Source organism: Gymnogyps californianus, chromosome 3, assembly GCF_018139145.2.
Source record: "Gymnogyps californianus isolate 813 chromosome 3, ASM1813914v2, whole genome shotgun sequence".
Taxonomy (NCBI): domain Eukaryota; kingdom Metazoa; phylum Chordata; class Aves; order Accipitriformes; family Cathartidae; genus Gymnogyps; species Gymnogyps californianus.
The window spans coordinates 28,947,012-28,960,182 of record NC_059473.1 but is presented as its reverse complement, the minus strand read 5'-3'; the positions used below and the strand labels follow the sequence as shown (position 1 = coordinate 28,960,182).

At 36.6% G+C, this 13,171-nt stretch overlaps 1 protein-coding gene across 1 annotated transcript in view; it reads left to right on the top strand.

Moving 5' to 3' along the window:
• The window catches only part of THADA (THADA armadillo repeat containing), a 165,787-nt gene that overhangs the window by 50,571 nt on the left and 102,045 nt on the right, over nt 1–13,171 (top strand). The window contains exons 27-28 of the mRNA XM_050894700.1: nt 5,844–5,933; nt 7,324–7,455. Of these exons, the coding sequence (XP_050750657.1) occupies nt 5,844–5,933; nt 7,324–7,455 (222 nt within the window). The remainder of the gene's footprint in view (nt 1–5,843; nt 5,934–7,323; nt 7,456–13,171) is intronic.

Below are 13,171 nucleotides of genomic sequence, written 5' to 3'. Positions count from 1 at the left end.
GTTGTATAATATGCTGTCTTGCTATGTTCTAAAATCCAAGATAAGAAATTATCCTTTGAGTTGAATGTGGTACATTCTTTGAGTTTTGCTTCCCCTTCAGTTAGGATAATTTGTGTTTTCTGTACCTTTATTACTGTTAGTTGTTCTGTCATGAAGTACAGCTGACTGTCGTATTCTTTAGGGCTATTTAAGGAGCAAAAAATTCATTTAATTCTTAAAGCATGTCTGAATTAGCTTTGGTTTTACCGTAACCTCAGTATGAAACAACATGTTATACATTTTTTTCTTGGTCTTTTTTGTATAGTTGAAGAAAATGTTTTCCATTTATTTTAAGTTTATGCTTCTGAAGTACATCTTTGTTAATAAGGAAATAAACTTAATATATTTTGAGACAGGATCTAACTACTTAACAAGTGATAAAGGTCAGGGAAAGAACATGAATGTCAAAATGGGCAATTAAAAACTAGTCTAGTTAAGCTTCACTGTGGGGTTTTTTGATAGTTTAATGAAGGCAAAAGAAGAAAATATGTAAAGAGTGGATTATCTTTATAAATCTGTCATTTTGAATGACAGTTTTGCCAAATTCAGTCCTGGTTTTTAAATTCTTTCAGCAGCAATTGTTCTTGCAGTGCAAGGAGTAAGTTGGATTCTGTTTCTGCATTACTACTTTTTAACATAAAGGATCGTCTACCGTATTATGGTTAATGATTCCAATGTAAGGATTGGTATAGCAAGAGTAGATTTTACAGGAGACAATTAAAAGAGGACTTACGTTGTTTCATGAAAACTACATTCTTGGTCTTGATCTCTCTAAATGTGTCTTTTTTTTTTTTCACATTCCAATTCTACTTTTCTTTTCAAAAATAATATTCTTATTTTTTCCTGTCACAGATCTGACCATGCATTTGTCAGCTGACCTGAGATGTTAGCAATATTATGTTCAAAAAAAGCACCAGAGACCCTTGCTGCCCTCAGAAGATTCGTTGTCTCTAAATTTCACCTATGCTATACTCAAATATGAACATATTTACTGCAAATGTTCTTTAACATGTCAGTTACTAAAAGCAGCATACAAGGTTATAAAGCCTTCAGTTCTTCTGAAAAATAAATGAAAGAACAGAAGCAGGTAATCTTTGACACATGTCGCAGTAAAATGATACATATGCCCCAGTGTCACAGCAGAATTTTAATCTCCTAGAGTATTCTCTTAAGTGTACAGCACAGCTTAAAAAAGAACACTGCAGCATACATGTTTTTATTCTTAAATGTATTTTTTTAAATGCAGTTAAATAATTCACACACTCATTATGCATAAAGATGGAATATTTATTTAGAAAGACACTAGTTATATAAACATAGATACTAATGCTTGCATTATGCAGCATTAGGTTGCTACTCAGACAAACATAATGCATCATGACTGGAGATGTCACAATTTTCAGCAGCATTTATGAATTTGGTTCTAGAAGTTTGATGATACTGAATGTCTTCACAAGCAAAGCAGATGAAATGAAAACTTATAAGTATGTGATCTTTAGCTTACTTTAAGCCACCCCAGGTTCTACTCTGTATAGTGATAAAGCCAAAGAACCAGCGCTAAATGAATGGAAGAACTACTGACAATCAAGAGTATAATAAGGGCTTCTGGTTCAGGTTATTTCAGAGAAAAGTAAAACTCTTTTGCATTTTTCCTAAAGAAGCATTATCAACACTGCAAACTGTATTCTTGCTCATGCTTAAAATAGTCCTTTCCTTAAAGTTTTATAGATTTACACTCTGCTTTCAGTTTTGTCTTTTTTTTTTTTTTTTTTTAATTTTTATTACTACAACTAGTTGTTGATTTTAGGTAACTTAGCTGTGATTCACTGTTGTCTTCCAAATGTTTACTGCTAGGAATTAAATTCTGTCCTTTGTAGCATCACATGCCTTCAGAGTAACTTCTTGCCGATTTATATGAACTCTATATTCTGTGAAATATCTTTATTGCTGTCATCACAACCTTCTTTCCCTCTTAAATAGACTCCGGAGCCGACAAAACTGGGAAAGAGTTTGTTTGACTCAAGGGCATGCAGAGAATAGTTAGGAGTGGCGGGTATAGCTTGATTCTGTATGGCAGGGTACAGAAGATACTTCTGTATGACTTTTTTGTTAATGGAACATCTCTTCAGGTGGGAAAACTGAGTGAAATGGGAAAGAAATGCATGTATGTCTCCCTTGCTACGTAAATGCTCTTCGTCAGTCTTTCTTCTGAAAACTGCTGAACATGACTGCTGTCTCTAGTGATCAAAATGGAACCTTTTGTGAATGGGTTGTACTCTGATTTAGTCATCTGGCTTTTCTGCAGAATTGCTTCCATATGACAAAGTATTAACATTGTTGAACTGCAAAGTATCTGAGGCATAAATATTGCATCTTCTTATTTATGTACCACAGTATTCTGCGTGTATACAGTTTTACAAATTATTTTTACAAGTGAATGTAGGAGGACATGAGTGCTTCCATTAGTTTATCTCTCAACCTTTTGACATTAAGCATCATTTTAATTATATACTTCAATGACATTTTACATTGGAGAGAGGGATTTTATTGTAAGCATCATCAGCCCACTGATAACTTTTCTGTTTCATTACCGTACTTCCTATTTCAGTAAATAACCTTCATAACCTTCCACTAGTCCATTGTTTAGGTCTCAGTAATCCCATTTGAAATTCTGGATTGTGAAATTGTTCTACTTAGGGTTACTAACAGGAAAAAAGAAAATACTGTTACAGAGCCTGTGGTTGAACATACTGTCTAAGATGAGCTCTGAAGCAATACAAAAATAATTTCAGCTGGACATAGGGAAAAACACTAGTGTCTTAAAGCTCTTCCCAGTTACTTCTCTTATAAACATGTTTTAGGGTGAGTAGATGTAAAATCCTGTGATCTGCAAAATGTTGGGTTTAAGGATTTAATTATGGTAGCTACATTGGCAAAAATCTGTGTTTGCACTGTGTCAGTGACTAATAGAAAGATAGTTATCTATATTTTTAATTTAAACCTATCATTCCTTGTCAGATATATTTTAGAAAAGGTGGAAAAAGTTTGTTCCATGGAAACTGTTAGCAGTGATTTTTGGATTGTTTTAGTCCACATTTAGTTGATATATTCCTTTATAGGTATGTCAAGGACTTATCTTCTTTTAGATGTGGATAGCTTATTAATTACAAAGCCTAACTCATATTTGTGTGTGTATGCACATGCATGAGTCTGTTTATATCACTAACATGCATGAGCCAAATCTTAAAGTGTTGCTATTCATTTTTCAAAGCAGTATAGCTTTTGATGAAATAATAGAAAATATGTGGCTTAGTGTCATGAACATTTTTGAAAAGCAGAACCATTCCATTTTTTTTGTTGTTCCAGTCTCAGTTACTGTACACAAATACTTGTGTGTGCCTAATAATGCATACACGTTTCCAGGAGCAACAAGCATGGTCAGTAATCAAAAATGAAACAACTACCTCCGTGTTTTACTCTATCTAGCTGTTTTGCTTTCTGCTCATTCTCCAGTTGCACATCTCCCTGCCTTGACATCCCCAGGTAGTGGAATCAGACTTAAATCGGTGCTCTGTATTTTTGAGAATGCCTTTTCATTTTGCAGCACTTCTGCTAATGTCTTTCTTGTCTCCTCTCAGAACTGGAGGCCCTTTAAAATCATCCCTCGACAACCAGTCTGTTCAGACAATTGTGTCTCTTTTTTTCTGAAAGTGCCTTTGGGCATCTTTTCTGCAGATACTGCTGATTAATGGTTTTGATTAGACTGCCTTCTCCCCTCATGTAACGTGTGGAGCAGCAGTAAACCACGTGGGAGGTTATGTAAGTTACCCACTTCAGTAGTTACCATTTTCTTTCCCTGTCAAAAAGATTCATGAAACCACACTAATTACAAAGAATTTCAAGGCTTTGTAAGGATATTCAGTTCCATTATTTAATATCAATTCAAACTGGGCTACTGAATTTTTAATACATTAAAAATGGGCCTGTTAAAAATACTTGTGTGAGATCCTACTTGTGTATAGTCCTCTCTTAAGCCTCTAACCAGTGGCCATCCGTTCCACAGGAAACTTAACCCCAATTCTGCTTTTGCTTGATGCACTCTGTGGCACAAGAGGTGGAGGTGTCACAGCATTTTTGGATTTTTTTTTTTTTTAAATACCGAGTTCTTAATGTTTTACATACGAAAACTCAGTAAGGTGGGCTGTTTGACTTGATACACTTACTTAGATCTTATGTTTTGTGCTGTCTCTGGCTTTGCATCTGCAGTTTGCTACATAATGTATGTGCAAAAAATTGAAGTTGTTTTGAAGTAGCTGTTAGAAGAAATTACACGGGTGTTTTCTGCTTAAATAACCAGTGATTATCAGTACTGATGTTTTTAAACCATCCTCATTAGTGCTTCTAATTTATGTTCATTCACAGTTTGAACGCTTCCATCTAAATTCTTTAACTGAAATCTTTTTTGTAGATATAACAGCTACTGCAGAATCCTTGGTCATGCTTTTAGTTACAGCAATTCACTGTACTGTTCTTGCGTGCCTAGAGAAAGCTTCCTGTACCTCTTTGAACATTTGTTTCCATCTAGCGATCTGGTTTTGCTGTGTTTATTCTGTGGCCTGTGGCTAAGGCATGTTATGTTAGCTGAGTGCTGGAAGAAGCTGTGCTGATGCTTGCCATGTGCTGATTTACTCTTGCGTGATTTTTTTTTTTTGTATGCTTATTTTTACACACATTCAATCTTGCCATCTCATCATGTTATTTTTCTAAACTTGGATCTGTCTGCTCGTTGGAAGCTTTGCATTGGAGTCATGCTAACATGTACTTATTTATCTTGGTTGATCATGTGGCAAGCAAACTCTGCAGTTGGCTTTCTTCTTCTAAATGGATGACCTTTTATTTATTTATTTTTAAAGGAAGTCTGTTTTATCTGCATAGCATATATGTCTAATTAGAACCTCCCCACTGTAACATTTAGGTGGTTCTTGCTTAGACGATACTAAATGGTTTCCTATAGACAACGAAGCCATCCTTTATCTGATCAAAAGGTTAAAACCCGAACAAATACAGAAGATTTCTACCTATCTCTTTTTAGCTTGGATTGATTTGCTCTTGTGGTTTGAACTATGCTGCCTTATTAATTCTGGCAAGGGATGAGTTCAATAAGTATTGGTACGCTGCTCTGTTTTGAATGTGGTTGCTCCATCTACACAAGCAAAAACGTGGCCTGGAAATGCCATCACTGCCGTGTGCTGGAAGCAGCACTGTAAAGAGGGCTAATGGAAGGTCAGACGCTTCTGCTGCTGTGTGTTACAGATCTTCTGTGAGTTACTATTCTGAGATGCTTTTCAGTGTCAGTAAAATATGAGCATCTGTTAGTACATGTCTATTAAATATATTTTATTAGCTATTTAGTACGAGCCATACTAAAGCAAGTGTAGTCTTCTCTTGTTCAGCCAGAATGTTGTTAAAATGGTGCCAGAATTTAAGCTGCTGTATCTTTTCTTTTTAGTGTGATTAAGGGGCTAAGATCCTTTTTTCCCAAAAAGGCCTGACCAGTTTAGCTGACAAAGTGTTAGTATGCACAGATACAGACAGAGTTACTTAACTTGTGTAAACTGCGCTGTATCATCATTTTTAATGAAAACATTGTGCCTTGTTTGAAAGGAATTCATCATGTGTGCATGGTTCTTCTGGCTCTCTTGACTTCACTGTAGCATCAGAAATCCAACAAGTAAACTGGTATTTTGTGTGCGGCTAATTACTGCAGAATGCTAATTGTAACTCTTCTTCATTCCCTTCTGCAGAATGACAGGAAGGGAGTTTTTCTCTCGGTTTCCAAGTCTTTATCCTTTCCTTCTCAAGCAGTTGGAGGTTGTAACCAATACTTTGAACAGGTAAGACGGTGTCTGAGAAAGCTTTGAAATATAAAGTGCAATGAAAAGGTTAAACTGAGTTGTGTCACACATACCCTAATGCTGTTCTTTTCATTAGTGCTTCTTGAAATGATATAGTTCCACTAGTGTCTTTTGCTAAGGCTTTTTTCCTATAACTTTTGCACATTGCAGTAAGTCTCTGGAGTATGAATTACTGTTGAGTAATTGGTAGTTGCTGCATTCCTAGGATCAAATGTTAAAGAATGTATGTTTTTCAGGGAAGGACAGAAACCGGGTGTTTGACTGTCTCATGTTTAACGATGAGACATCCTAACATGTTTAAGTGATACAGGGTCATAGGCCTCATGTAACCCTAAATGAACACTTTCCAGCCTGTCACACAGTGACTCTGGGGAAGGTCCTTGATCTCTTTTTAAGGACTCCACAAATGGCGGCTGAGAGCTCCAATTTGATCAATGCGGATGATGCCGTTTGGGATGACGCTGATGCTGTTACCCCCAGGTTCATGAACTTTTAAAGTAAACCAGTGCTGGCTTTGTTTTTTCTTAAAATGCTATGGTATAAACTGTGGAAGTTCAGCGGCTGATTTACGGGCGAGGTTCAGTTGTCTGTTTAATGGGCCTGAGGTGGATACTTGGGAGCAGGAGTTTCACCAGTTGTTGCATGTTTTGCAGTCTCTGCTCTAAGAAAAGAGGGTGTGTATATTCTGTGCAGCAGTCTGCTTTACCTGACATTTCGAAAGGTGACAGTGTCATCACTGGAAAATTTTGGGAAGTCTTTAAACGGAAAAAGATTGAAAGCTGCTGCCTGAAATGTTGGCTTTGAATGCTTTTTTCAATGCAGATTAAGGCTTGTATCTTATTATTAATCATTAACTAAATCAAGAAGTGTTGATTTTGACTTGGATTTCAGATTGTTTTTACAGTATGACTGGTAGCCACTTGGTGTCAATGAGAAGAACTATTCTGTAATAAAGCCTGCTATTTACTAAATACACATTTCCTTCCAAACTGAAAAGGCTTTTTTTAAACCATCTTTTTGTAACTCAGCTTTCTCAGTTCCTTGAGGAACATTATCTGTGCTGGTTTTTAATATTATTTAAAAGCAAAGGCAGCTCACCATTATTAGGAATAAAGGAGGCTTGAGGTAATGTAGGAAAGTGAAGGCAGCACAGCCTTAAGGGCCTTCATACAGGGGTCCCCAGTGGTGCCGTAGGAGAACTGGATGCCATGTTTGATCCCAGCAGAATTTGCACTTTCTTGCAATGATCAGCCTAGCATACCTCCTTGAACCAGAAATGCAGAAGGATATTGTGTGTGGAAGAGTCTCAAGACTAGCATGAAGGAGGATGCTTTTTTCACCAAATGCTTCTCATCACTTTTTTATTTAGTGAAGCTGAAGAGTTGAAAATCCATCCAAGCCTGTTCCTTTTGCTTTTAATCCTGGGAAGGCTGTATCCATCTCCAATGGATGGCACTTACTCAGCACTCAGCATGGCACCGTTTGTCCCATTTATTATAAGGTAAGGTGATTTTGTGGTGGTTTTTCATGTGATGGGAGTTCTTTCTTGAATCTTTGGATTTTTTTATAAAAGGACTTTTTAAGCTTCTCTTCAGCTTTAATTCTTAGAGGAAAAACTGATATTCATTGGTTGGACTTCCCTATATTATTAATGCTTGCTTTGGGAGATTAGAAAGAATTTCAGCTCATGCAAGCCATTGTATGACTCGTTTGTAAATCTTCATCTGCAAATGCTGTACAGCGTGATTGCTACCACTGAGAGGGTAGAGGAAAACTGATGAGCTTGACTGAAGTTAGCAATGCAAGATTTGCTGTACAAACTCCAATGGGTTTTTCAGTCCTGCAGAATGATTGTTCGTAACACACAAATGTAATGACTAATACATAGATTTGTAGATGAGTATATATATCTCTCCATATCCATCCATATATATAAATATATACATATATAGCTAGATAAAGATAGGATATGTCCTATATCTAATGTATTTCTAAGATGACTTTTCAAGTTTTTATACAGTGTAACTTTAATTTATATGGTGGTTACATCAAGATATTCAGCATATATTTTTGCTATTCTATATGCCACTGGTGTGGGATGGGGAGCCTGGTAAGGGAACAGGGCTGTGGTGGGTGAGGAGAAATGACCATAAGCAGTATTTGAGAGGAAGTCTAGCTATCTGTGTGAAAGCTTCAGAGCAATAGGGTGAGAAAGTTCCATACTTAATCTTTCTCCTTTAGTAGTGAAACAAGATAAACTTGTTGTAATCCTAAGATCTTCCAATTTTTATTTTAAACTACTGTTTACGTTAGAAAATAATAATAGCTCTGTCTGCTTATTCTTCACAGCAGATGTGATGTATCTCTTGCTTCTTACGATGTTTTTTTGAATTTTCAACAATAAATAATAACCTACCATTTTTTCTTACAGGAAAAAACCTGTAGTAAGGTTTTTTTAAATGCACTGTATTTAACAATTAAAAATGTTTGGTTTTCTGCTGTATTTGACTCTCAAATGCTTTTTAGGGAAACGTTTAAAACTGTATTTGTTGGTTACATCATTGACTAGCTCTGTTTTTATGCCTTTTTTAATACACCAGAGAATGCTTATTTATTTATTGTTTTTATTTTTTAATATAATGTTTCAGCATAGTTTCTGATATCGGTAATAAATTAACTTTTGATAAGTTTTTGGTTACAGCTTTTGGGTTTTGTCTTTATATTATGACCACTGCTTTTGGCAAGGTACATACACCAGCAAAATAACTCTTTCACACTTAATTAGCTTATTCTCTTGAGGTTATTTAAATTCATTCAGAAGATGTGAGGAGAATAACCCAATAAAATCTTTAAAAGAAGAACCTGAAATGTTTAAGAGACCTGTGTCATTGGACCTGCCTTCCTTTAACTGTGCTCCTAAAGAGGAGGGGTGTGGCAGGGAAAGATGTGTTTTTCTGCATTTCCTTTCCATTGAATTTGGCAGTAAGTGCTGTGGATACAGGTATAAGACTAGAACAAAATTCTTACATATTTCAGACAGAAAATTGTATGTGGGTGTACAGACATGCATTTTCTGACGGGGTACTTAGCAAAGCATTGGCACTTCTTATGGTTGCCAGGGGACAATACCAAGGATTCTGCAGGGGGGAAATGTATGTATTTATGATATAGCTCAGTGTGCTGTTACTGGCTGTATTTCTGTGTGTAGCTCTTATGCCGTTGTTCTATGAATACCACGATTGTTTTCAGTTCACTCTGATTGCATTAGTTGGAATACATAGGGGTGATTTACCTGGGTAAGATAAATATGTTGCTATTTTCCCTTCTATTTCCCTTCCTATTTTCCATTCTAGAGGAGCAGATGGACTAAAATAAAATTCTTCCCTGTTCATTTGGTTGTTCTTTAGAAGGTGGTAATAAAGACTGTTGTGAAGTAACCACTTAGAGAGGATCAAAGGGAAGGCCTGGTGCCAAAGGCCCTATGCATCAAGACATTAAACTGTATATATTAACTATTCCTTTGAATTGCTCAATGTAGTACTGTATTATATAACATATACATATAATTACTTGGTAGCCCAATGCAATTATAACATTTAATTGCCATATTTTTACTGTGAGATTTTTACATTTCTATTGCTGTACCGCTGTCAAGGAAAGATACTGCTTATGCGGTAGGGAGAGAGGAACAGTGAATATAACCCATAACTGATCTTCAGACTCTTTCCAGGGCTCAACCCACAATGAAGTGGCATTCGTTTGTTGCTCTGAGAGGATGAACAGAATACTTACAGTGTTTGCAAGCAAATAAGCAGTTACTGTGGACAAAACCAGGTTTAGCAGGAAGAATTCAAATTGGGCTTCTGAAGAGTTTCACTTAAATCCGAGTGGAATTTTCCATCTAGTGGGAGTAGAGCTGTGGTTGCTCTGACCGTGCTGAGATGAATTGCACAATACGAGTAGGATTAAATGCTACAAGGACAAATCTCTGTCTCTGTGCGCATACTTGTTACTCCCTGTTGAACTAGGGCATTTGATTACCTATCTGCAGTTCTATTAAAAGTTGTTTTTTCCCCTTGCCCCTTGCAGATGTTTTATTTGGAAGGGAACACTTTGATTCACAACTTATTACCTCACTTTTTTTTTTTTTTAAGAGCTAGATAGGTCTGCTTTAATGGTTATTTTCTAAGATGAAGGAATGTACAGAATGTTTTTGATTAACAAGGGAGGTAATCGGGAGGTAGTGTTTTAAGTATGAAACAAAAACATAACCTCCCTTTCGCCTCCCCCTCCCCGTTTCAAAGACCTGTAATCTCTTCAGAATGATCTAAATTTGAGTTACCTTATGTCCTCTCGTACCATAGCATTGACAGAGTGTTTGTTTAGTGTTAAATGTTCTGGGTTGAATGCTCTGAAGGAATAAAATGGGTATTGCTATATTGACTTGGATACTTTTCACTAATTGAAGTCTAGCCCTATTTAGGAGTGTGACTTCTTAATCTTTTAAGAAGTTTTTAAAAATTTAGCTTTAAAATATCAAACAATATAAGTTTTTTTAAAACTATTTGGGTATATGTGCCTTGTCTTCCACTTGACAAAACTGTTTTTAATTCTTAGTGAAATTTCCCCATTAAAACTTTGTCAGATAGACAGATTTCAAAGCAGTGTTGCTTCTAGGTATATTATGTTGCAAGTCATTTAAGAAACTCGCTGTCTGAGGACAATTTAAATAGAAATATGAACATCTTTCCATGAAATTAACACAGTTATGAAATAGACACTATTATTTTCTTGCGCAGAATTTTGTAACTTGCATCTTTCTGTAAAATGAAGGAGCTAGATTCCAAAATCCTTTGATGCTGTTTTTAGCTGGGGACTAGGGTAGGTGGCAGTGGGAAGTACTAGTCCTTTACAGCTGTTCTCTTCCCCCTCCTGCCCCCCTCCATCCACCACCCCAAACTGCTACAGTGCTGTTTTGTTTTTGCGCTCGAGTGAGCTTGTCGTTAATATACAAGGATGATTACTGTGACTGTTAGGTAATGACAGACACTAAGATGCAAGGAAAACAAAATTGTGTGTGGTGAGGAAAAATTTTCTGTAGGATGGAGCGTTGTCAGCCGCCCTGTTACCCTAAGTCATTCCTAAAAGAGTGCTTAGAGAAGGAGAGGGGAAGTCCACATCAGTTGTGAGCGAACTGGCAGCTCAAATACTGTCGTAGTAGCTGTGATAGGAAAGCTGAAATAAATCTGTTATTTAAGTGGGTTGGATGCATCTGCTAGAGGGTACGTGGATTTACATTGATCTAATTATCCCCGTCTTGGAAAGGCAGAGGAAACAATTGAAGATGGTATGACTTTTTTTATTGGTACACTTTTTCTTGGAAGTTACTACTTTCGCAACTTGCTTGTCAGAACGGCCTCTGTGAAACCTCCTAACAGGCTGCTGGCAAAGTCAGCTCGGTAAATTTCTTAAAAATCACTCGGCTGAAGCAGTATGAGATGTCAGGAGTGTCCCCCATGATCCCTTTCCCACAGCAGTGCTGTGGTGCTGGTGATGCCTGCCCGCTGTGCGGGAGCCCTCCGCAAGCACCGGCGTGACGTCCCGGCGGGTTCCTGTGAATCGCGTCCTTGTGCAGCGCTGTGGGGCCTGCCGTCCTGCCATGCTGGTTGCCTGTGGGGCCAGGATGATGTTCCTTCGCTAAAGTTTGTTTTCTTGGGCTTTTTGAAGGGGTTAGACCAGACTCTTTAACTCTAAAGATCTGTTACCCTAGGGATTTGATGGACTCTTTTTGGATGCATTACGTGACTCTCACCTTTTTACGTTTCTTAGCAGAGAATTACATTTGTGAGTCTGTCCCTCTGGAAGAAGTGGTGCAGACTGTTGGCCAGAATTTCTTTCAAACTTGGGGGGGGAAGCAAAAAAAAATCCTGGGGGCCGTGATTCCACGTGAGTCTTTAGTCTACACATGTAATGTGGTACTCTTGGTTTTATTCAGTGGGTAAATACACTTAAATTTTGTTGACTTACAGTTAAATCTTTTTTAAATCTTATCAGATGCCTATCCAGACTAATATGCAGGTTACAGAAGATTTTTCTTAAAATTTGAAAGCTAAATATGGGTTTCTGTTATAGAAGATCAGACTCCTTCAGTGAAGTCCGAGAGGTTCAGTGTATAATGTATGGATTCCATAAATTGTTCTGTATAAAGTGCTATTCAGAGATTAAGTATTATCAGATACCAACAAGCTTAGAAAGCTATTTTAAAAATGCTGTTACTCAAAATACAAATTTCTAATAGAAATACAAACTTGAATTTTAATCTCTTATAATTAATTTTGCTTTGCAGTTTTTATTGGCCAAAGTGAATCACAGTCTATCTTTAAAAATATTTGCTGGAAATTTAAAAATAGACCTTCAGTTGCACTGTGCTTGAACCTAGTACAAAGGACTAATTGTTTTCAATAGCTTTCTGATTAGTAAAATGTTTAAGATCTTTCCCATGTAATGAGGCAACCTCATGATGTTGCATAATACTGTATCCCCCAAATATGGTTTTCAATTGCCAGATATACTTAATATATTTATGTTACTGTGCTGTCTTTTGCCATTGACTGATTTATCTCTGGTTCTTTGATGCTTTCCTGCTAAGATGCAAAATGTCATTCTGATGCAGCTTTGCCTGATTTTTTTCTCCCCATTCTTTTTCCACTTATGTTCACAAATTCCTCCCATATTCCTTTCAGTCTTCATTGCTCAGTTTAGTTCAGTACAGATAAGGGGCAAATATTATTGCCATAGTTCACATCTTTTGCTTTTGAACAACAAATCCAATTATGTAAAGATGGATATGTAAAATTATGAACTTACTGTTGTAACCTGTGTGTACTAATGTTGCAAATCATTGAGTTCTATGTTTTAGGTAGTTCGAAAAACGTGTATTAAATAAGTGAGGTTGATCCAGGTTTATTTTAGCTTCTTAGGAAGCGGAGCACCTGACCATGAATTCTGGGGCTCTCCAGGAGTCATAGTTGTGTGATATTATTTTATGAATCTGTGAGAGCTCACTTCTTAAGGAAACATCTTAAGGAAAAACACCCAAGTATAGTAGTATTAATATTCTAGAAGGTGGTGTGAATTTAAATATTCACTGATCAATAATGTTACTTGCATGTGGGTTGCTCTTTCAAACATGTTAATATTTGTTGACCTATACCTAT